Here is a 25,371-nt window from a genome sequence, read left to right as displayed (position 1 = left end):
AAACATGGTCTGCATCTTCAATAGCCAACAGTGGTCATGTTTTTAATAAATAGTTCAGGGTTGTTGTTTTTTTATCATCTCAGTACCCAACTCATGAATAATAAATGCCATTTTTTTTCTCTAAGGCTAATTTGGCAAAGTCTTCATCGGCCTCACTTTCTTCTTCATTGGTTCAAAACTTTCCTTCAAAGTTTTTGTTGTTGTTGCGTGTCCAAAGACATCTTTAGCTTAGGTTGCGTTAAAGAAACACAGATGCCATCAATCAATCCTCTCTACTTTCCCAAGAATCCTTCCTTCATACATGGGCAGAATTGTGTCGTCTTCCCAAATTTCTTCAAAAACTGCACCACAGTCAAATTCGTTGCTTGCTTTTTTGAAATAATACCTGAGGGAGAAGGGGGGGAGGAAGCAGTTTAAATAATGAAGTGTTACTTTACAATTCTTTTTAGATAACAGCAGCAAACATTTCCAACAAAGGGTCCAATTCTCCTTTCACATGAGTGTAACAAGATAACCAAGAAAGAAAATCGGGTCCAATACCATTAAAATCCTCCATAACTCACAAGTGATCTGTTTGCATGCATCTGCCAATATTCGATTTAGAATGGATGCAACTGCAGCCAGCCCAAGCAGCGCTAAAGAAGCAGCATTTGAGGAACAAGAGCAAAGGAATGGAGTATACTACTTAATAAAATAGGGCACCTCAGGGACAGTGCCTTGAACAAGTTATACATGTTGGCAGCAGATATTTTCAAGAAGAGAAAATAAAAAGCAGAGCAATCTCTGGCCAAACATCTTACTTAACAAAATAAAAAACTAGTTTTTGTTCTCCTTTCTTTCATGCATAAATTCTGGAGCACAATATGGCATTGAGAAGCTTTTATTAAAAAAGGCTTTTTAGGAAAAAAAACAAAAAAAACAGTAACTCAAAGTCTGTCACATGCTTTCTGCAAAACAAGACTAAGTATGTGGCATTTCTCCCTTAGTCCAGTTTGTGAAACAGGGTGCCTTGCATTTAACAAAACTAAAACCATGCATCCACTTTTAAGTTACAGATATGGCTGTGTTTGTTCTCGGATGCTTCCTACTGGTCGCATGCAAAGAGCAATCTTGGTCAAGCTTGCAATATTTGACACTGGAAGGTCAAGTAGAAGTGTCCTGCATTCCTTCTCTTTTGCTCTGGGTCGTTAGATCATGAAGCCAATGCTCACCCAGACAAAAAGCGCCCCCACCCCTCTTGTGTCAAACAGTAAGGACCCCTCTATTATCCCGAATTAGACCGTTCAGCTTCTTGATTAAAGGTTCCTTTTATCCCTTTTCTAGCATTCTTCCTTCGAAGGCTGCTTAATTGCATATGCACAAATGAAGGGCTTCCATTCAGAAGGTTAGCATTTAAGGAGCCTGCCCGTCTGCTACCACACACCTCCTCCGATCTGCCCTGCTCTGCTCTCTCGCGCTCTTTAAAAAGCACTTTGTGATCTGATCACCAGCAAAAGAAAATCCTCATCAGATAAGATTAAAAAAAAAAAAAAAATCGCCTGCTCCGTAATTTTCAAACAAGGGTTAAAGGTCATAACTTTTATAGGAGGATCCCCCAAAATTTAACTTGGATTTTTCACTTTATTAAAAACATGGATTGGGCTTTAGCAGTTTTAAAATAATGAGTTTGCTATACAAATAATATTTAAAAACTAAACACCCAGTAACAAGAAGTTTTTAAATTTATTTTTTAAGGCGAGCTAAATTAGGTAGGGAGAGAAGAGGGGTGAGTGAAACAGCTACATTTAGTCAAGGTACATTTACTTGGGTTTTTTTAAAGTCATTCCCAGTTGGACTGATGTACAGCATCGTGTTTTTAATGGTTCGGTCATGAAAATAGCTCTTATTTAAGTTCTTCATAGAGAGTTTGAACCCACACTCACTAAAGTCAATGGCAAAGCTCCCACTGACTTTAATGGTGCAGGTCAGAGCTGTAATTCCATGAGCCAGTAAGCCCAAAACAAAACCAAAAGGCAAAAAAATGTGAATGAGTTTTAAGGACTTTCTCCCCCGCTTTCCCCATCCCCACCCCTCTTTCAGGGAGCAGCCTGCTTTCCCAATAACTTCCCACAAACAAACTCTGCTGGTGTTTACAAAAAATTTTGTGTTTGTTTGAACACTGAATCTTTATTTAAGAAAACACACTATGACCTTTTACATAATTACAACCTTATTTCACACAGAGAGAGAGAGAGAGAGAGAGAAGCAAAGCAATATCCTCCCCCACATCATCTTCAAACAAGTCGCTCTGCACTTATTTGCTCACAGAAATGGGCTTTCCATTCAAACATGTTTTATGTGGCAAGCTCTGTTTCTCCCCCCCCCCCCCCCCCCCGACATCTGGCACCAATAGAATCTAGCAGGCCTGGTGTTGCTGTTCTGTTTTGAACTGCTGCCATGTTAAGATTACCCGACACCACCCAGTTTGTGTGTGTGTGTTTGTTTTTTGTTAACGCCATCAGCATTAAATTTTTTTTATTTTATTTATTTATTAAGAAAAAGACTGAAACACAATGTGCTGGGTGAATATCCCACTGCATAGTCGGACACATGACTTTGGCATTGAAAAGGGAGCAATAATAGAGCTTTTAGGTACCCATGTTGCAAACTGATTCAATCAATAAAGAATTTTGAGAGTCGACCATTTATGCACGTCTTTGTGCATTAAATGAAAGGCAAAAGCTTCAAAGACATGCTTATTAAGTGTGCCTTAAAAAGAAATCAATGCCAGATGTGACCAAAGCAGTCTAGTTACTGCCCCCCCAGCACAGACAGACAGACACACACTCACTCTACTCTGGGTAGCATGGCCCTCTTCCCTGAAGGTCACCTGCAGTTTCACTCAAAGTCCAGCCAAAAGTCAAAGCTTAGATCAAAATGATTCCCTGGAGGTACACACATTTGTGTAATTAGTTTCACCTTGTGTCTGTGCAAGATAAAATACTGGGCACGTACCCAAGTTCCTTTTATAAATTTCTGTATTGTCTTTACCCAGGTGTAAAGGGGAGAGATCTAAGCAAAACATTGTTTCATCCTTGTCAGTCACTTAAAAACATTTTCTAAAGTAATTACAGTCTGACAAGGCACAAATAATTACACCTGCAGGGGCTTTAAGGCCACAGAAGTTTTAATATCCTATTCAAGCACCCCAGCATCACAAGAAAGAATTTCATAGGAAACCGTATGAGATGTTCTGGAGGCACTAAATGACTGTTGAGAGAACGGGGTAATAGGAGAGACCTCCTTTGCACTGCTTGGTTGCCAGTTCAGATCCAGCTCAAGTTGGTAGCAATTACAAGCTGTTGCCATCCGAAGGCAGTTGGGAGGGACGGGGAATATGGGGGTCTCAAACCCCAGCCCCACTGGACAAGCATCTACGTAAAACAGAAACCCACCAGGTGACTAGACTCTAGTGGACCTTTCAAAGCCAGTGAAGATTCACTGGTGGGGCCACCTGGGGAAAGTTGTACTATTTTGACATTTCTGTGACTTCTGTCTCCAGAGGGCGCCCTCTGGCACCTGGGAGGAGTGCCGAATTCAAAACAAAATTTAAAAATACTTAAACCTGGCTGTTTCCTTTGTACAGATGAAAGAGCCTCGTCGACCGATAGGACATGGTCAGTTCATTACTGATCAGATCCGTTTGGCTAATACAGTAAAAAATAACTGAGGACAAAGCCACTGTAATTGGAATGAACGTTACAAAAAGGCAGCAAACAGGGGAAACTGGCTTCTAAGCCGCAGATATCAGACACAATCTTAGACCATTAGAATTCCTTATATTCATATGGGTGGCTATAAGGAGGAGCGGGAAGATAGGGGGGTTTTTTTGTTTGTTTTTTAAGTGTCATTCAATGGAATTCATCCTCCAAGGCTTCAAGTATCAGAGGGGTAGCCGTGTTAGTCTGAATCTGTAAAAAGCAACAGAGGGTCCTGTGGCACCTTTAAGACTAACAGAAGTATTGGGAGCATAAGCTTTCCTTGCATCTGAAGAAGTGAGGTTCTTACCCACGAAAGCTTATGCTCCCAATACTTCTGTTAGTCTTAAAGGTGCCACAGGACCCTCCAAGGCTTGGTATTTCTAACTGAAAGGCGCTTAGAAACAGGCCAAGAGCATCTGCAGGAACTCAACTAGGTTGAAAACAAAATTCCTGAAAGCATCTCTCACATCCCCAACCCCAGAATGAACCTACCTTACTTATGTGGAGGCTCTGCCAAAGGAGGCCAAGTGCCTCACAAACATTAACGCCCCTGTGAAGCGGAGAAGTGCCATTATCCCCATTATAGATGGGGAATGGAGCCACCGATAGATTAAACTCAAGGTCTGGCCGGAAGTCAGAGGTAGAGGGAACTGAACCTAGATCTCTCAGAGTCCCAGCCCAACCCCGTAACCACAAGAGCATCTTTCCTTTTTGTGGGAGTCAGCATGTAGGCAATAGCTGCCCATGGCCAATCAGTGTTCTCTTATGCAATTCTTGGGGGACAGACATCGGGGGGACATCAACCAAGCTCACTGACCCATGAGACAAGGCCAAGTTCAGCAACATAGTACCCAAACCTGTCTCTCTAAACCACCCTGGCTTTGGTGGGGGAGTAGAAAAAGGACAGAAAAGAGTTGAGTGAGCCAGTGCAGCCAACCTCCCGAAAAAGGTGCTGTAAGTTTTTACTTGTGGGCGAGTTTGCAGAAACATATTTGCTGGTTATTTTGGTTCATAGTCTCAGCAGACGAAAGAAACCACGAGATTCTTACCTATAATTTCCCTTTTTGCTCAGCTGCTCTTTAAAGTGCCCAAGTGTCAGGCTCTGGGCCTTTAACATCCTCCTGTAGGGTATTTCTTCTCCACAGAAAAAATAAGTGACAACCAACTCGCTGGACTGGGAGGCATGAACCACTGGGAGTTTCTTTGGCTCTTTGTGACTGCAACAAAAAACAAAGCATGTTTCTTATTTGGAAACAGACTTCACTGAAATCCAATATTTCTACTATAGACAATGGCAACCAGATTGATGCCGGGTTCGATTTGAAAGTCCGATGCAATGAAGGCAAACGTATGTGCCAGGTTTGTATAGCACTTAACACAACAGGGTCCTGGCCCGCTTCTAGGTGCTGTGCTAATACAAATAATAAGAGGCTCTCTAAGCAGCTGAGGCACATTCATGAACTATGCCTCAGAGCACACCTGTGCAACAGGGAACTGTTCCCATTTTATGGATGAGGGACAGAGATCACATGGTCTGCTGAGGCTCAAACAGTAACCCCCAGTGGTTAGGGCGCTAACCATTATGCTAAACACATTCCCATTAAGCCAAATTAACTATTGCATGTCTGGCCTTCAAAGGTCACAAAGATAACTCGCACCATTTTCATTCATGCAAATTATATGGCAGAGAATAACAGTTTAGTTATTTCGCTCCAGGTATACACTCGTTAATGGGTGTTGCTGGAATTTCAAAGCCTGCCATTCAAAAACTGCTCAAAGCACTAAGATTACTTGTCCCGAATGCACAGGTAGCATTACTGTAGCCGTGAACAACCAGGCAAAAATAAAGTGGACCTTGTTACTTGAAATGAGGAACACTTCTTAAAGAATAATAAAAAATTACTACATAACAAAATAGCAACAGTGCAGTGAATGCCATGTAGCTAAATCCAGAACTACTTCTGAGGCAATGTATACTTGGCATGTCAAAAGGTCACAAAGTGTTAGTCCACAGTAATGTAGTCTTCCTAATTTGTTCTAAGTCTTTGTAGAGTGGCTTCAGAAAAAAAAGCTCCTAGCAAAGACAGCTGGCGGATTTAAGGTCAACCAATTAAAAATGAAAGACTCTAGTCAGGTGGCTTAGTCTGGACTTCAAACATTGCTCATTGCTTAAGATGAAGAGGGTAAAAAAGAAAACTTTAATTATTTAGGCCATTTTAGACCTCTCTGTAGCAGATTTCTTGTTAAAAGAACCATCCTGTAATTAGACTAATCCAATCTTTGTCCACTTTACAGGAATGCAAGTTAAAAAGAACCAGAAACAAGATTTGAAAATTTCTCTCTTTTTTTTTTTTTTTTTTTTTATTAAAGAAAGAGAACAAAAGTATGTTTGAAAGACTAAACTTCAGATATAAAAATGTCTTCTATTTTCAAAGTGCCATCTATTTAATGCAAGTATAGTTAAAAGCCGTGGAAATACATGGAATGTATATATGTACATACTCTTCTGTAGTTAGACTTGCATTGCAAAAAGGGGCATTTCCTCCCTGAACAGCGGATGAGTGGTTTCGATCCCTCTGCTGATTTGAGGTTGAACATCTGAAGTTGGGGGATAAACAAACAAACAAACAAAATTAAGTTAAAATACATCTTCTTAATTGAAGTCTTCTGTAGGCCATTAAGTTCCCTCTTTGCATCAAAACACAATCAAAAGGAAGAATTAAGAATGCTATGGACTAATTTCCCCTTCCGTATCCAAATGCACGATAAACAACCTAATTCAACACATTGTGATAGTGAGAGGCAGAACGTGGAATTCAAACTATTGAGGACTGAGGAGAAACAAAACAAAACGAAACAAAAACAATTCACCTTCGGGGCTTAAGTTATGTTTTGTGGCAATGCCTCCCCTTTCTCACCTCCCATTACAAATCTGGACCTCTTCCTACAGTGGAAGGCAAGGCTACATGCACATCACATAAAATTTCTAGCTACCTGGATGTCTACTGTTAGCTTGCTAAGTTCACCTGCCTGCCAGCCAGTAATGCCCCTTGGGAGATGGCGGGGAGCCTGCGGGAAGAAGGAAACAAGCAGCCTGAAATAAGGCTCCTCCTAAAGAAAGCCATATTGGTGATTCACACCCATTCCCAGCAGGGGGCGTCTGCCTATCAGAGAGAACGAATAAAATGAGGCACTCAGGGCTGGAAAAGTTAAGGAGACTTTTCACTCCCCCTCCCCGCCATTCCCCTTTGTAGTTACCTTTGTTTCTGAGGCTTGGACACTTCCGCTAGCCTGCGGCAGGCTTCCTCCAGCTGGGCGAGGGTGTTGGGCGGGGTCAGCGGGGGCATGGTGGGATCCTGGACGAACGGGTGGGCAGGCTGTGCCCCGCGTGAGTGATTGCTGTTCCCCCACAGGTGATGGCGGGCCGGGCGCTCACTGGGGATCCCTTTGGTGGACTCCAAATTGTAGGCCTTCTTTGTGCTTTGTGTGCTGGGGGGCGGAGTGGGGCAGGGGGGAGGAAGAGAAGAGGAAAGGAACCGGCTTATAAAAGCTGGAAAATATGACTTCAATAGCAGCTCCTATTCTGCTCGCTCCCTCCCCAAAGTCTGTCATAACATGAAAAGGGTTTACTGCCAAAAACATGACATTTTTGTGGTTTTTCTGGTTCTGCAGAATGGCTTTTATATTAAACCGGAGGAGCAGAGTCTCATTTGTTTTTAGCGATTGTAAAAATAGACAGCCTATGTAATATATAAATATTTACCGGGAGCGATATTGCTGTAGACAGCTGTATATTTACCTATGAGGCTTGTGCTTATTTTGTCTCTCGCTCTCCAGCATCCACTGCCAGACGTTCTGTGACCGATCCGCCTCGCCCCCAGGTAGCTGGAGCCCGGGCATTGCGGATAGCCCTACTTCCCCGGCCGGCAGGGCGACGCCATCTGTTACTTTGCCATTCCTCTTCGTCAGCGTGCCGGGTTTGCTAAGGATGAGACACCAGGGGACAGGGTTCCCCGCCCCGAGCAGGCACCGTTAATATCCTGGGCTCGTGTCATGACCACACTTCCCAATGTTTTTAAGGGGCTAATTCCACCTGGTTTTCTAAATCAAGCCCACCTCCCTCTTACTGAAAAATAAACTCCTGTAACTTACCCAAACTGCTCCAGCGGAAGCTCCGTCCCTTTCGAGTGGCTCTTGCATTTCGAATAGCAGTTGGAGTCGCTGCCCCCAGGACAGAAGCACTGGACCCGCTGTGCTGCCTCGGCTTCTATCTGCTCTTTAGTCTTGGGGATGGTGTGGTGGTGGATGTAGTGGTGGTGGACGTGCTTGGTGGTCTGCTTGGTGATAAATCCTTTACTGATGAGAGTGCAGGCAGCTGGCGATGCCGTGCTCGGCTGTGGCTTGCCTCCTGGGAGGCGGTCCGGGGAGTGGGAGCGGGGGCTGTGCCGCCCCATGCCGGGTGACTGGCAGCCGGGAGTCTTCAACACTCGCGATAGATGGTCATCCAGGATCGCCTGCGGGTCCTCCTCGTAGCTGCCGGATGGCAGGAGAGTGAGTGAGTGCTGCTGATGCTGAGTGGTTGCTGCCTCCCGATTGGTCTGCGTGTTGGCAGGTAGCTCTGATCCCTCCTTCTCTTCTTCCTTGAAGGTGCAACATTAGTAAGAAATAAATAAAAAGCACAGGGCACCAGCTGCACTGGAACAGGGGCTCTTCCCACTAGGCTAGCGGGGAAAGCAGAGCTTGCATTGCTGCTGGACAGCAGACACACCGGTACTGAGGACAGATCATTAAAGCATGCAACATACAGCTTACAAAGAAAAGTGGTCTTCCTTTACACTAAGTGCAGACAGGCTATGCCGCTCCCTCCCAGCCCCAAGAAAGATGTCGGATCAGCAGGCTCCAAGCACCACACTGGCGCCGGAGGGGTTAATCCTCCTACCTCTTTGATTTGCTGTAGCCTCTCCTCCAGACTATCCATCGTTTCTTGTTCTTGCTTCAGCTTTTCCAACCGGGATATCAGTTCAGCCGCAAAGGTAGCTGGTTCCACAGGGGTCATTTCCTTAGGAAGACGGTGGGTTCTCTACACAGAGCAGGGACAAAAGGGGTAAGTCATGTTTAGCAGGCAGTGCAAGCTGCAGAAGCTTAGCTGGAGCAGCATTTCTGGCCCCACTATGCTTGTTGTGTCTCCATGTTTGGATGAAGAGACTACCGCAAGTAGGCATCGCCTGCTCTGGATTTTTATGAGCTAGTGCTGTGGCCTCATGGAGTGACATCCTTCCCACTAGCGTTTGCCTTCGGCAGGAGCAGTTGGTCGCACTCCGAGGAACCCCGCTTGTTCTCTCTGTAGTACAACCAGCCCATCAGTAGCTACTCTGAAGTAGAAAATCTTCAAAGACTGTTGTCAAACATCAAATAATAAAAAAAAAACCTCTGAGGTGGGAGGGAGAGCCTTTAACTGAAGGAATAAAGTGAGTATAAACAGAAAGGAGTTGGAATTTAAAAAAAATAAGATGGGGGAGAAAAAGGGAGGGAAAAAAAAGTCAAACAGTTGCAGATCAGAGAAGTGCTGGTAATTTATTTCCTGGCTACACACTGGGCACCTTTGAGGTAGTGTTGTCTCAACAGTGTCCTAGATCTCCCTCTTCCCCCCCCCCCCCAATCTCTTTGTACAGAAAATGAAGAAAGCTGCTGCAGGCTAGTAGTGGTACACTGCTGAGCTTGGCTGCCTCAAGCAGATCTATCAAGGGAAAAAGGGAACATCTCCAAATCAAGTGCAGAATATAAAAAGGCAAACGAGAATTTCTGCCAAAAGAAGCAAACATGGGAGAAAAGAAAGAGAAACCACCCACCAGAGTTCTTCCTCCTCCTTCCTGTCATCTTCTCCCCCCAAACACACCCCACTCTTCGCCCTCACCCCTAGCTTCCCTCTGCCCCCCCCCCTTTTTTTTGAAGCAGAAAGCTGAACTGCCAACTCTTTCACGTACTACCCACCAGATGAGGCAGGGCCTCTCTCCGACAACCACTTAGCTCCAGAAATGATGTGAGGGTAGAAAAAGGCCACTCTGCTGGAAATTGTCACTCTTACACAAGCCAGCTCTATTCAGTCCCTGATCAAAGCACTGCCTTACAGAGAAAGTCGATTTGCACGCCCTGGGACAAAATAATCTAATTTACAAGCTCAGGCTACAGAACTTTCTTTATAGAAGGGGGTGAAGAACACCCTCCCTTCCAAAAAATAAAATCCCCATTCAATCCAACATCCCCCCCCCCCCACACACACACACCAGAAACAGTATCTAAAATGTCTTGCTGCTTAAGAAAGAGGAATTTTGGAATATTAATCTCAAGACAAGATATGTTTCTTCTTGTCTGTGTAAACAGTTTATTCACTGCAAGAACCAGCAGCACCTTCCTGAAGTCTGCACTGAATCAACAAGTCAATGAGTTAGTTTTCAGGAGCAACACAACTAGAAGAACTGGATTTCCTCAAAACCAAGGCAGATAAAGTTTTTTATTATTATTGTTAGAAGGCACATACTGACTACCAATCTCTCTCTTTTGAGAAGCTAGTAAATCCTATTAACTGCCAACTGTGTTTTTGAAGTCTTGGGGCAGTACAGGAAAAGCAAAACACAACCCTCATCAGAGCACAGAAGGTGTGAAAGTGGTGGTGGGGGAGGGGGAGAAGGTTAGATTTAGACAGGAAGGACCCGCGCAGCCATGTTCATGTCTATACAATCAACCAGATGGGGTGCTCCCAGCTTGAACCTAGAAGGTGAGCTCTAGTCAACGATCCAGAGAAAGGCAAAAAACCTTACACAGAACCCAACCAGTGACCAATGCAACCCTATGCAAGCAAACTTTTCAGGAGTGTTTTAAGCTGATGTTTGGGGTTTATATGTTTACAGAATAAGCCCAAAGACCTCAAGCCAATGGCAGTAAGAATAATAAGCCAGGTCCTCTGGGTTTCTGTAGCTCTATTGACTCAAGCTGAAGAGCTGACCCATCTATTAGCTTCTCTTCTTGAAGCTGTCAATCTTTGCATTCAGAGACAAAAGGATGCAACAAGCGGATGAGAAGGAAGCCATTTTCCTCCCTTCCCTGTAAACCTGCAATGATTTCTCCCAGTCTCTTCCAGGTGTTGCAATGTCTAGCATTATTAGAGGGCCTTCTCTCCAGCCATTTTTCAGAGGACTCTGCATCAGACTTACCGGAAAATGAGGTAGAGAAACTTGACCATTGGCCTTAACGCTACGATGCATTTCCCTCTGGAGCTGCTTCTTGCTCCCAAGTCTATAAGGAGGGATTCCATCTCTGCAAATGGAAAGACAAGTCACAGTCAACCAGGATATCCTAGGCCTATTTATTTCAACTTATTATGCTGTAAACCGATGGACCATTGCAAGTACTTTCCAAAACAGAAGACAGAATTCAAAATTATCTAATCATTTTACTGTTCCCAGCAAGCCCCCTCCATGTTCTTTGAAATAATCTAAACAGACTGAGGGGCCTGATTTTCAGAAGTCCTGAGCACTGAGGACTCCAACTGAAGTCAATAAGTCTATGGATGTTTAATGCCTCTGAAAAAAGAAACCAAGCCTTAGTCACTAGGCCTGGATGTTCAGTAGCTGAGCAAGAGCTGCAGAGCAAGCTCCGTCCCCCTTCGTGTAGGCATCTGAATGTGGCTAGATCCCTGCTGAGTCCCATTGACTTCAACAGGGCTCTGCCTGTACACAGCAGTTTACTGGACTGGGGCCTTCCAGTAATAGGTTTCACACACTCCTTACACTTGTTCTGTATGTCACCATAGACTGTAGGGGGGCTATTAGGTCTAAAGCACTTCATAGATTGCCAACACTATGCAGATAAGATAACAAAATGATTGGTCACAAAGGGCTCCCCCCCAGGTGGGACCCAAGATGCCTTTTCTGCCTTCGAGGTGGTCATGCACAACCCAGTAAAGTCACGACAAGGTGCAGCAACAGAACACAGGCTCCTAAAGCTATGGGACATCCTTCTTCTTCTTGGCTACGTCAGCCCATTGGAATAAAGCAATCAAACAAAAAAAACCCAAAAATATCCCCAGACCAAGTGAGAAGAGCTATGAAGATTGCCATCACGAGAGCAGAAGCAATCATTTTTCTCTAGCAATGAGGTATGCTGTCATCTAGTCATGCAAAGATTTACCCACATTAGTATTAAGAATATAAGAACAGCCAGACTGGATCAGACCAAAGGTCCATCTAGCCCAGTATCCTGTCTTCTGACAGTGGCCAATGCCAGGTGCTTCCGAGGGAATGAACAGAACAAGTAATCATCAAGTGATCCATCCCATGTCGCCCATTCCCAGCTTTTGGGGGAGAGAGTTTAGGGACACTTCAGAGCATGGTTTTGCATCCTGGCTAATAGCCATTGATGGATTTATCCTCCATGAATAAATGAACTTTGAGCAGGGATAGTCCAGTGTTTGAAAAGCATGACTACTAATCATGAGTTCTAGTCTCAGATTTCCCATAAATTTGAGGCGCAACCATGGTCTTTGTGCTCCAGTCTCTCCACCCCACCCCCCCAAATCCATAAGAGATAATACAGCACCATGTTGGATAGGGAGGTAACACCTGAGTATTAATATTTGTAGAGTGCTCTGAAGTCCTTAGATGTAAGGACCTATAGAAGAGTAAAATATATATTCCACTCACAGCCAGTGAAAAGACTATTATGCACTTCTCCCTTTCTGTACCATCTCCCCTCCCATACAACCCCTCTTTTCCTTCCCCACCCCCCACCCAAAAAAAAAAAACCCTCACACCACTCCCTCTCTCTCACACAAACCCCATTTTAAGATCCACCACCATTATGGTAGCATGGCACTTCCCACTCTCACAACAGTGAAAGGACTAAGGCCAAGATTTTTCCAAAAAGTGACCAGTGATTCTTTTCGTGTGCAGGTGCATGTGCATTCTTCAATGTTTGGGTGCCCAGCCTGAGACAATTTGAAGAGGCCAAATTTTCAGAAAGTGCCAAGCATCCACCCCCAAGGGGATAGGGGGGACATGGAGGAAAGCAGGCCCCATTGTAGTTTCTTGAGTTGAGTACCCAAATGTTGAGGCGCACAACCCCTAGTCATCTGTGAAAGTCTTGGCCTAGTGCTTTCTAAGTTTCCATTACAAAGCAACTAATTCACAAGTGATACGGAGTAGCAAAGACTGACGAAAAAGGTCAAACCAGTTTATTGTTTGAAACTTTGGAAAATCCAGACAGAACAGAGCATTGGTCAAGAGAAGAGATGTTTGGGGCAATGTTTAACAGGGTGGACAATCATCACTGGAGACATTGGCTATGTCACAAGCAAAGTGAGTTTAGGGTGCTCAGTTCAGTTCCTAATGAAAATCTGCCTTCAATTCTGCCTCAGATAGGTCTGCACAGAGCCCCATATGGGAACACACTCTGGAGAATCACGCATAGCATCTGTCTGCACTGTTCCGTACCACGACCGGGGTTATCAGTTATTATTGCAAGCACTAAACATTTATGCTCATTATGAAAGAAGGGGCAATAAAAGTATGAAAATATCTATTGAACTTGGTTTGGAGGCCCTGCCCCTCGCAACAACACATGAGTAGGGGTTGGGTTGTAGCCAGGTTGAGCAGCAGTTATGGGGGCAGAGGGGGAAGGAGGTCAATGCTCATCACGTGGATTGGATGAGAGGGATTTTGTTCTTGGAGGGTTACCGAGGTGAGGATGTTTTAAATGAGACTTTCCATACAGAGGAATTAAAGACCCCCTGCATCTTTTCCACCAGAGTAAGACTGTCTGCTTTCGTATTATTTGACAGAAATTCCACGTCATGTCAAGTATCCACCTGCCTGGGCTAGTACTGTACATAACACACACACACTGAAGCCTGCACAAACACTAACCCAACTGCAACAGAATGGATGGAGGGGAGGTGGGGTGAGGTAGAAGATAAGCCTGTCCTGCAACATCCCTGCCTGAAGCCCACAAGTTCAGGGCTCCAAGGACTGAGAGGGGATAGCTGAGGGAGGGAACGGAACCACTGTCTATAGCATTGCTCCCCTCCAAAATCAGCAGAAATCTACAACCTGAACAGCTCACCCCAGTCCTGCTTATCTTGGCCACGGCATTCTGTGGCGAGGGCTAGAAGGACAGCTCTGCTGCCAGTCCCTTCCACGTCTGACGGATCCCTCCAAAACACTCCGTGCTCCAGCTTTGGGGACGACAGCCTTTGGAGGCCAGACCTTCAGCTCCAGCCATGGGGGCAGTAATGGAAAGCAAGCTGGAATTTACAGAGTTGCAGTGCTTCCCACGGGGATGTAGCTCCTACCAAACCGGGATGATTTGCCTCATAGTAAAAAGGCATCTCTCCCCTATCAGCCACAAAAAGTGACTGTAGGACAGAACTTCCATCTCCACTTAGACGTGCCTGGTTTGGGTTGGTTTAAAGTTAACCACTTTCGTGTCATGTAAGAATTTTGAGTCAGCACCATTTTCAGTCAATAAGCAGCCAGGATTTTCCAAGCATGGTACCTTTGTTCTTTAAGAGCAGCAAAGGCAGCTGTCGGACAACTGACAACACTGGCTTGGAAACAAGCATACGAACACCTCTCCTGTCATGGTCAGGCTTATTCAGAGCCACAATGAGATAGCTGCAGGTGGAAGACAACAAAGGGGTGGGGCGTATGTGTCATGGATAACTGCAGAAAAGGTACGGAAAAGATGACACCAACATGGGCTAGGGAGAAGGGAGCCCGATTCTCTCTTCAATGCAGTTACACGAGTCAGGATCAGCTCCTTGCTCATACAGCTTGTAACAAGGTACAAGATACAGTTTTTAAAAAAGGAAAGACATTTCACTGAGATCGGAAGGTTACTTAGTAGCCTTGGGAGAGTCAGGCCTTCTAAAGAAGGAAGAGACAATTTTGTAGTTTGTTTGATGTCTGCTTTTTAAATGTAGGCCTTCCACATAAAATGAGGAACAGGGGATGATGCCAGGTTTAAGGGGGAAACAAGAATGGGCAATCACTTATTACAGGCAAGACATGCAGCTGGAGTTGGGAGTTTACAGCCAGCTTGGGTGCAATAAGAAAAAGATATTACAGAAAAATCTGAAGCTGAAATGCGTATAGGCCACAGTGACAACTAGAAAGTGCCTTTTATTTTAAAGGGTTAGGCTTTGCCAGATGTTATAGAGCATAGCACAGGATTACTATTTGGAGCGAGGAGGGGGTGTTGTGTTTTGTTTTTAAAAACAGAGTTCCTCAAATAGGTCATTTCAATATAACCTTCTTCTCTTTCTCCAGCAGTAAACATATGCACTCACATTTCTTGGCTACTAAAAGCTGTGGGCTGAAGAGCTACAGAGTTTAGGCACTAAATAGTATAGTTTAATTATAAACATTTCAGCTACCCAGCCTGGTGCTAAGCCAATCTCTTTCTGGGGGAAACACTAGTTTGAAATCTTCTTTCCAGTCAGCTGCCATTTAAACTGAGCCAATTATCTTAGCCTTTTGACTCAGATGTGCCTGACCTAACCTGAATGTAGTTTTACTGCTGCTTTGAAATATCAGACTCATGCGCATATGCATTCACTCCCATCTTCATTTGGCAACGGCTCTGAAACAAGCCTCTGATCTTGCCAACATCAAAAGCCTGGTTTGTAAGATAAGGTAATATTTGAAGTTCGCTCAGCAGCATTCCCCTGTGTCCAAAGTAAATCCATAAATAAGATATAAGCAAATAAAAAAAAAATCCCCTTTCCTCTTCCCCCTCCCCCAATCAAGAAAGGGAAATTTGCATGATGCTTTGTGGCTATTACAAAATTAAATTTATACTTGACATTTAAAAAACTAAACTAAAACACACACACACACACACACACAGGGTGTGTATTGTTTGGCAATCTTACCTATAGTTGCAATTCATTAGAAGGTTTTTTATAAAATTCATACCTCACTTTACTGGTATGACTGACATATGCTTTATGGGACAAATTCTGCTCTTCAGTTTACATCAGTATAAACAGGGAGTAACTCCACTAGGAGCTGATTTGCATTTACACTGGTTTAATAGTAAAAGCCTTGTGTGAAAGAGGGAGAGCTGCCCACTTGCAGCAAGAAAACACCAGGACACAGCTTGTGACAACGGTGGGAATCCACGCAGCAGAACTTTTTAGAAAGACTTCAGAATCTCTAGCAAAGTCCATTTTCTACATAATCCAAGGCAGAGAAGAAAACTAATCCCAGACATTTTATGCATGTTGCATTATAATATTGGCAATAGCTGCTGACGTTTCTGTAGAGGCAGTTTTACTTACATCAGGCCTTAGCTATGGTAATTTTGCAAGTTTAGCTGTTCTACCGCCCCGCACGCACACACGCGCACGCGCGCACACACACGAGAAAAATAAAACACCTCACACACACCACCACTTCCAGTAGTTGGGCCATTCCCACCCCCACAGAGTAAGTCTGGCTAGAGGGAGTCCTGCACTTTCAAAGATTCAGGGACTGGCTCAGTTTATAGCAGGAACTATTACTTTTCTAGGTTTGTCTCTTAACACCATGTAAACCTGCATTCTATTGAAATCCACACATGCCCTCTCTTCTCTCATTCTTCCCTGCCCCCGCCCCCCCCAAAAAAACTTGAAGCTCCCAGCAGTTTAATCAGCCAAGCTTCCCCAAGCTCCTCACAGTCTGCACTGGCTATTGTTATGGCAGGAAAAAACAGCCAGGCTCCTTTCATGCACTGCTTTATGGGGAGCTCCTATTCACTTGTTCAAGTAAATTTCAAAGCGGCCTGCTACCCTCTTATCCCCTCTAAGCTCCCCTAGACTAACAATAGGCTGAAAGCGATTCAGTTAAGCCTTTCATCCACCATGCACTTTATTTCTCACTCAGTGCTCTCATCTGTATAAGGCCTACAATTGGCATTGCTGTGAAGAGAGGGTCTAATCCTAGCCCTGTGAATCCCAAGTGACCCTACATTGGTCCAGAAATGACTAACCCAATGAATGCTCTGTTGACACATGATCACATACAACTAGAGCCAGTAAGAAGAAATAAAGAAGTCACCCTATGATTCAGCTCTTTTATTTAATGCCAATATTGTTCAATAAGAGAATCCGGTGGGACAACAAGCTATTTTTTCCATAATATCAGTTCAAAACACACATGTGCATTTTAAAAAAATAAAATAAACGCATCTGTTTGTACATCTAGGATGTTTAATGGAAAACAGAGCACTTTTTTTTACAAAAGTGTGTGTACATCATCAGGCAGCAGACTGGTGACTTTAAAAAGCCAGCAAGCAGATCTTTAGGGGGGGGAAATATACACTATACACATCCAACAGAGACATTGAAGGAGTTGCAGTTATGAGATTAAGGCCTTGAACACACTACTTTATTTAACAAACACCTTTTCCAAAGGACTTGGTCCATTTCAGTGGCATGACCTGCACTTAATTATACTTCCTTTCATCAAATGATCTCAAAGTGCTTTACAGATATTAATGAATTAAGTCTCAGTACACCCCCATGAGGAAGGAAAAAAGTGTCATTATCCCCATTTTAGAAGTTAAGCAACTTGTCCAAGGTTATTCAGCCAGCTGTGGCAGAGCCCAGACCTCATGATTCTCAAGCTTGGTCTTCAACCACAGGACCATCCTTCCTCTCCTCCACAGGCTCTTAAGACTCTTGACATTTTAATCCATAAAGCTCCATTCAAACAATTCTCTGAAAGATCGTCATGTGCAGCTATGGTCTCTTCAGGTCAGTAACCCTGTTAGTGTTGATTCTGACATTACTGGTGAACCCGAATTACAGAAAGCAATTCCTGTAGAAAGTTTTGTGGTGTTGTTTTTTTAAATGACAAATCAAATACTATTGGAGGCTTGGCCTTCAAATAAAAAGGCGTGATGAACTATAAATACATTTCATGTGTTTCTATTTTATTCTTTCAGCACATGGGAGAACATACATTTGCTCAGTTGAGGATTAAAATGAGAATTGTTGCAAAGTGGCAAAAAACAAAAACAAAAAGGGAAGAACCACCCACCATGGTTACTGCAGCCAATATCTCTGACATCTGAGTAAATAGCAATACTACTGGATGGCTTAAGATGCCTTCCAGTGATTTCGTCCAATGGAAAAAGTGGAAGCAGTATTAAAATGATAGAACAGTCATGCTGGCAAGTCATTGTGGTACATCAGCACAGGTAGTTTTCAAGAGGTAAATTCCAAAGGACTTTGCTAAAGTGGAATACTTACACGCTACTGTCCGTCATTGACATGGAATCATCAGTCAGGGCATCACTAGATATTTCGCTATCATTTGCACTAGTTGCTGGGGCAAAAACGTAGCCAGAATTCACATGGTATGGGTTAATAGGATCGTTCCTCTTGAATGACCTAGGGACAAGCAAAATAGTGGTCGCATTATTTTTACATCTGAAAAAAAGCGCAGAAGGTTAGTGTCACGCTCATGGTAGGTGTGTACGTAAGACACAATGATAGTCTTTAAAAACTATCCCTCCGCTGTTTTACGTCCAATAGACACTCAGAATGCTTCTAGTCTCACAGTCCACAAGAAGTTTATCTTGACAGCAAACACAGAGTTAAGAGGAACCCAGAACTACACAGTCAGCAACCATTCTCTACATAAACACTAACATCAACCTGGTGGACGAGATTTTCAAACGCACCTAAGGGATTTGGGACTCGAAGGATATGTCTACACTGCAGTAAAAAGCCCCAGCACTGAGTCTCAGGGGCTTAGGCTGCAGGGATAAAAATAGCAGAGTAGACATTCAGGCTTGGGTTGTAGCACAAGCTCCGAGACACCAACCCCCTTGTAGAGTTTCAGAGCCTGGGCTCCATGCTGCGCGTCTACAGTGCAGTTTTTAGCTCTGAAGCCCCACAAGCCTGAATCAACGGACCCAGGCCAGCCTCAGCCATGCTGCAGGTCTTTTATTGCTGTGTAGACATACCCAACATCCCATTTTCAAAAGTGATTTGAGGCCTGATTTTTAACGGTATTGAGGTGCCTAAAGATATAGTTAGGCACCTACTGGGATTTTCAAAAGAGTGCTTCTGAAAATCTCAGAAGCACCTAAATACCTTTAAAAATCTAGCCCTTAGTGCACGGAAAGTCATTAGGACTTGAGCGAATACCCAAGTCTCTTCTGAAAATAGGATTCAGGTGCTTTTGAAAATGTTACCACCTCTCCTTTCAGGCACCATAGATGACTGACTGCAACCATTGACATCAGACAAGCTTTAGAATTACTAATAAATAATAGGCATTTATACAAGCCAGTTTAACAATATGATCTCAAACTGCTTTTACAAAGGTGAGTGCCCTGGTGCCCCCTTTACAAAGAGGGAAACTACAAAGACAGTTTTCAAGAGTACTTTAACTTTTAGTGACACCTCGAGGTGCCTAGAAGTTCTGAGTGCTCAGTGCCGATTAAGATCAATGCACCTTAGGGGAGGGATGAAAAAACAGCCTTAGGTGTCTCAAGTTGGGTATCCAAGAATGGAGAAATCAAGTATTAGCAGACACTTCTGTAAAGTCTGACCTAACATGTCACAGTATTGCAGGGTAGGGAGAGAACCCAGCTGCCCTGACCACCTAACCACTGGACAATGTTTAGGTCAAAATGATTCCAAGTTTTAAGAGGGTAAATTCATTTACAAATCTTTCAATCTGTGATAAGTGGTCTGTGCCTAGGGGTTTCCAGAGGTATATTTGTTTATATATAAATGCAGGTCTTGGCTGTTAAGCTTTTGAGTTTGTGTCTCAAAGCAGAACCTCATTATCTGATAAGGTCTGCTGATTTTAATAATTAGGGTCACTTACACAGCACTTGGGGCCTCAGGAACAGGATAGCATGCTCTGCAGGTTTTTAAATGGTCTTTCAAACTCCCCACCCCCATGCTTCTGGGATTGGATGAGGCCAGCTTGATTTAAGTGAGCAGCACAGCTGCCTTAATGGAAAGTGGCACTTCCCCTCCTGCTAGTATCTCTAGTCCCTTTGTTTCATTTGCCCCACTTACCCACTTTCGACCTCTTCAGTGGTCTTAATTCAGTTCTCTCACAAACAACAAGTTTTCCCTACTCCCCTGCTGTGGTGCATTCCTCTGTTTCACTAGCAAGGGGAAAACCATGAGCCTTCGCAAAGGCTTAAGCAGGGGGGGGAGAAGATGGGCCTCTTTGGTATGAGAGCCCTACTGCAAATAGCATGACTGAAGTTCTAGGCCCCAGTTTCAGGCTTGAGCTTTGCAGGAGGCCTTGTTGCAAAGAGTCAGGTATTTAAGCACAGCTGGGATTACATTCTTTTCCAAAGCATGCTAAGTCATTTCAATGGGAAGATCAAGACTTTTTTTTTTTTAAATGAAAAAAATAGATGATAGTAAGGAATGCCACAGGAAAGAAGTCAAGTCTTAAAAGATAAATTAATTCCACATGCTGATGAAAGCCAAGTTACCCGACCACCAAAAAAAAAAAAAGTGTCCTTTTAAAATAATACAACCCTCTTGCTAATACAAGTCAGCTTGTAAGGTTCCAATGACATTCTTTAGGCCACTGCTAGTTTTTGGTAGCTCACAGAAAGGCTGAAGCCTCTACTTTTTATCACTCTACTGGAAACTGTTTAATGTCTTGCTTCTACAAAACCCAGACCCATTAGGCTTATTATTGTAAAGTATTCGGTTTCAAGATGTTCACCATATGTACTGAAGCAATCCTGCTTTTAAGTGAGTCTTAAGTACCGTCCTTTTATTTCATGTTCAGTGTTGCTATTTAATCATGCTAATACAGAAGCAATTAATCATTTGATAGTTTATGCTGCAACCCTATTAAAAAAATCAGTAGTGCTATCTAATCACTTAATAGAAAGATGGTTCAGTGTGTGTAAAATACCTTCATCTCTCTAAATTCAGCTTTTAATCTACCCTATGTGAATCAAGTTTAACTCATTGATGAGTACTGTACTCCAAAACCGACCCCGCCTCCCCCCACAGAGATACTGAACCACTGTGCAAGTTATAATTAAGAATGTCACCTTTCAGAACTTGGTTAACTTAAAAACACACATACTTTTACTTTGTCTTTAATCATCTTTTAAAAAAAAAAAAAAAAAAAAAAAAAGGCAGAAAAAGATTCAGAATCGCCCCACATAGAAATTCCCACATACTTCAAGAAAACTGATTAGGGCTGGGTTTTTTTTTTTTTTACGATTAACTTTTTAAAAACTTGACCACACTCCAGTAATGCAGCACATTGCCTTCAAGGATTTGAAATTCCTATGGAAAGTGGAGTTCTCTGATGCAGATTCTGCACATACACAAAAATCTTCAAACTCAATATGCAAAGTGTTTTCAGCTGTCAGGTAGCAGTTGCTCTGGAGCGTCAAGGAGAAGACTGATGTTTCTCAGACTATTCTTATCTCTTATCTTGATGAGATGACACACAGCATGTAGCTCTCTATACATTATGTTAGGCAATGGGTAAAAATCACAGAGGGATTACAATGCAACTAGAATTTATGGGGCTCTTTTCTGGATCCCCCGTTATAACAATGCAATTCAGGAGATTTTTGGCATGGGTTTACAGTTTGGTTTAATGGCTCTCAGCACCCCCACTATACGCATTGTTCCAGCACCCCTGATTTTTGGTGAGCACACACACAGTCAACCTATGGCTCTCTGAAATAAAAATCAGTCTGGCAGTTTAAACCAAAGACTTATACACTGAGAAATAAATCCTCAAGCAGCGTTTTTTCAAGGCAAGACTGAAGCTTACTAAATATTTTACTGAGACACAAACATCACTGCACAACAGGGGTAAAAAAAAACAAAAACAAACAAAAAAAAACCTTAAAAATATATGTATTAGCAAAATGGTGTTAATCACAGCTTCCATGCTCTAACTGTGGAACACTGCTTCAAGCATAGCTTTACAATGGCATCATTTACTTTGATAATTGAAGCCAAACTTGGTTCCAATAACTTCACACAAAATGAGCTCCATCAGCGAGTTCTTTCAAAGGACAGGAAGCACTTTGAGCCAGCAGAGGGCCATCTGCTAGCCCCAACTTATTTAAAGCAAGGCCAGTCTCAGAGATGTTAGAACAGAGAACATAATGGGAGGCAGATGAGTCCACCTTGGATTGACTAAAAATATATTATGAAGGCAGCACTCTAAAGTTCCATGTACATAAAACATATGCATGATAAATTCAGAACCAAATATAAATAATGGTCAGATTCCATCTTACATTCCTGGGTCCAACATAAACTCAATGGTTTGAGGGTAGCAGTCTCACAAAAACCATTAGACACACACCTAATACTTTAAAAAAGAAGTGTTTCAGGGGAGGGGGAAATCTGAAACAAGCTCAAAGTATTTATTATACATCAGGAGCCCACATATATAACTAATACTTAATACACACCAAATTCCCTTTTTTTCCCCTCCCTCCAGACTCTAATCCTATGTTTTGTCTTATTATTTATACTTAAATTGAAATTTATTAGGAGATAGTGGCAGATGTAGGCAGTTAGTCTGTGTAGTGCTTTGAATCGTACACATGCCAGGATGGAGGTGTGGTTTGGCCACCACTCCGTGAAAACTCTTCTTTATCAAGCTCCAGTTCCAATCCTAAATGCAGTGAATAGTGATACACAACTCATCCATGCACCCCTTAGCTACCAGCTGGTGGGCGCACACACCTTTGAACAAGGATAACTTGGAGAGGGGGAGGGAAACAGGTTTCCTGGCCTTTGGATTGGGAAGAATCTCAGCTTGACCTCCCTCTCTGCATTCTCCATGGAGTCAAGAGATCTTGATTCAAAAAGCTATTGAAAATGCAAGAGAAGGTGATCAAAGCAGATAGCACCACCTGACCTCCTGGGGGCAGATCTGACATCTAAGTAGCAAAAAAAAATATGCTTCACTTGAAAGAGCTGCAATCTCAAGGCATGACGGCCATCAGTACTCCTGGCCAGGAAGGCAACACTAGTCACGGTTGTGAAAAAGTTCTCTTGAGCCAGAAGCAACTGGTAGAATGTAAAATCCATTCCCAACTGGGCACTGAATTCCAATGAAGACCAAAAGATAACAGAACATCACAACTCAGCACTGTTTAATACTGGAGAACAGTAGACTGTTGAGCTATGACACTCCTGCAACAGGGTGAGGCTCACAGCACTTGTAAGTCCCCACAAATTGGCTGCCAGTTAGGCCCTCAGACTGGCAAACTCCCTTGAATGGAAGAGCATTATAGCCCCTTCCCTCTTCACTTAAAAAGCTGGTCTCAAGAAGAGACAAGGGGCCAAATACTGCTCCCAGTCAAACCGATGTAAGATGGAGAGTAACTCCATAGATGTCCGAGGAGTCACTCCAAATTTACAAAAAGAACAGGAGTACTTGTGGCACCTTAGAGACTAACAAAATTTACACAGGTGTAAGAGAAGAATTAACCCCACAGTCCCTGGATCCACTTTGATCACCACAGCCACCCTGCTGCAGCCTCTCTGAAGGGCAGGAAAGGAACAGAGAGATGCACTACAATCACCCTCCTCTAAGAGGCAGAATACAACTGAAATAGAAGCCTGAAGCCCTTTGAAGTCCATGAATCACAGAAACTGCTCTCAAAATTCCTGTAAACCAGATGTCAAACACTCACCACACTGAAAAACAAACTCCTTGCATCTGTGCTAGCAGACAGAGCATACAACTGAAAACAGATCACTTTGCCCCAGATCTTTATTCAACAATTCACATTAATGGAAAGGCTGGCGGGAGAAGGGACAAGGGGCTGGGGAGGGAAAATAAGTTTTCAGAAGACAATTTTACTCATTTGGAATATGATCATGGTCATTTTGTAAGGGGCTACTTGCCCCCTCACTCCACCTTTTCAACAAAGCATACAGCAAAACGAAGGGCTCAGTATCACAGAAATCTCTCTGCCTAAGTGCATAATGAAGACTTTGCCTCTGGTATCGCGTAACAGACATTACACACTCTGAACTTGGCATTAAGACATAGATCCAACTTTTAGTAAGTTGGACTTCAAGCACACTGCCAATAAGAGAATACCAGACCTACTATAACCCTAAATACATGATGCTAAGATCTTATGCTCTTGTATACACTGACTCAAAGCCATCTGGAATGGCTTTGACATGATACCAATAATGAATGTGACGAGAGGGAGAGATTTTTATATTACACATACAAACTTTACATGCATTTTACTATGTAGTAAGTGCATACATTTCCTGCTCCATTATTACACAACTGCATTCCACGTAACCAACCAACTTAAGCACCGGTTAGTGGTGAAGTTGGTGAACTAATGTTTCATTTTTCATATGCCTATATAGATGCTCTTTACCGTTACACGGAATACGTTTGAAAGTTGCTGCAATAATTAATGCATGTAGTTGCTATGAAGTTTTTGGTGTATAAGCACCGGACGAGCCAATAGGCTTTAACAGCACAATACAGTGTTTCTTCTGTTCAGAAAAGAGCAACAAAAAAACAAAATAAATACCTGAATATTTAAGGTTGAGATAAGCATCTGTGTTGAATCTACCAATGGCATGCTTAACTAATAGGATTTCTGGACCATTTTTAAAATGGGGGGGGGGGCTTATGTTGTTAGCTTTCTGTTTTAAAACTACCTAACACTGAACACCCACTTCTCAAACCTTTTAAAGAATAATAGTCTCAAAGTCATTAAAATCAAAACAAAAGGCCATTTCTTCCATAGAGTTTTCTTACCTGTATCCATTCTCAGCCGTTTCTGTAGCTCTGACATTTGCTGTAACCCTCAAAGTCTTGCTGGATAGCCCAACTACAGAAGGCAAGATTTTGTTTTTAAAGTCCACACAGCTCCATTCTTCTTCTTCATTCAAGGTTGGGAGATAGCCACAGACAACTTTTAAGCTCCCCAGTCCATTGCTGTTAATATAAGCAGGATTCTCTCCCCCACTCCTTACATATTCGAGGTATATATCAGAAGTTAAAAACATCTGGTAAGCATTTTCCTCCATCACAGTCTGAATTTCAGTCTGTGCCTGATCAAACATTATAGAATCTATCTGCTGCTTCTTGATACTATCTCTTATATAGGTCTTAGTGGCAGGCTTGAGCTGCTTGGAGACAATGCTGTTGTTCTCAATGTACCTTTTGTATATAGCTTTGGCTACTCTTAAAGTTTTGGTATCCTTAAGGTCCATCTGCCTGAAGCCATTGCAGGCAAACCAGAAGTCTAAGGTATCCACACATTTCTCTCTTTCCAGGAAGGTCCGAAAAAGATAGGCACCATCTTGATCCCCCAACAAGGAATGCAGAGATTTGGTCCATCTTGCCAGAGGGGAGTCTGGAGATGCACTGCCTTCCGGCTCACCAAGCCCATCCTCATTCCTCCTTGGGTTGGAAGAAATTGACATGGCCTTGAAGCTTTGGCTTTTCATGACAAACGAGCTTGCAGGCTGTTGGCATGGTGTCTCTCCTTCCTCGCCTGGCACAGGGGGGCGGGGGGCGTCTTCCCTGAAGTTGCTGCTGGGGTCTGGAAGGTGAGTCAGCAACACAGCACTACTCAT

At 43.2% G+C, this 25,371-nt stretch overlaps 1 protein-coding gene across 2 annotated transcripts; it reads right to left on the bottom strand.

Annotated features, from left to right (window-relative positions):
- Window positions 1-258: 258 nt before the first annotated feature.
- AXIN2 (axin 2) lies at window positions 259-25,371 on the bottom strand. 2 transcript variants are annotated; one of them, XM_065415833.1, is made up of 11 exons: window positions 24,548-25,371; window positions 18,028-18,168; window positions 10,952-11,054; window positions 8,680-8,820; window positions 7,893-8,380; window positions 7,857-7,862; window positions 7,540-7,722; window positions 6,999-7,229; window positions 6,243-6,338; window positions 4,790-4,957; window positions 259-385 (listed from the first exon to the last, which is right to left on the bottom strand). In XM_065415833.1, the coding sequence occupies exons 1-11, from the start codon at window positions 25,369-25,371 to the stop codon at window positions 259-261; spliced, it is 2,508 nt and encodes an 835-aa protein (XP_065271905.1). The 2 variants fall into 2 exon arrangements, with proteins under 2 accessions (XP_065271905.1, XP_065271906.1); XM_065415834.1 differs by lacking the exons at window positions 7,540-7,722; window positions 7,857-7,862.

This window comes from Emys orbicularis, chromosome 13 (genome assembly GCF_028017835.1).
Source record: "Emys orbicularis isolate rEmyOrb1 chromosome 13, rEmyOrb1.hap1, whole genome shotgun sequence".
Classification (NCBI taxonomy): Eukaryota; Metazoa; Chordata; order Testudines; family Emydidae; genus Emys; species Emys orbicularis.
The sequence above is the reverse complement of the archived record's forward strand: the minus strand, read 5'-3'. Positions and strand labels throughout refer to the sequence as shown.

Excerpts from the sequence above, each read along its gene's own strand:
- AXIN2 (XM_065415833.1), bottom strand. The coding sequence starts at position 25,371 with ATGAGTAGTGCTGTGTTGCTGACTCACCTTCCAGACCCCAGCAGCAAC. Across the intron at positions 8,381-8,679 it reads GGCTACAGCAAATCAAAGAG|GAAGAAGAGAAGGAGGGATC; the intron begins GTAGGAGGATTA and ends TGCACCTTCAAG. Across the intron at positions 4,958-6,242 it reads GCAAGTCTAACTACAGAAGA|TCACAAAGAGCCAAAGAAAC; the intron begins GTATGTACATAT and ends TTTTTGTTGCAG.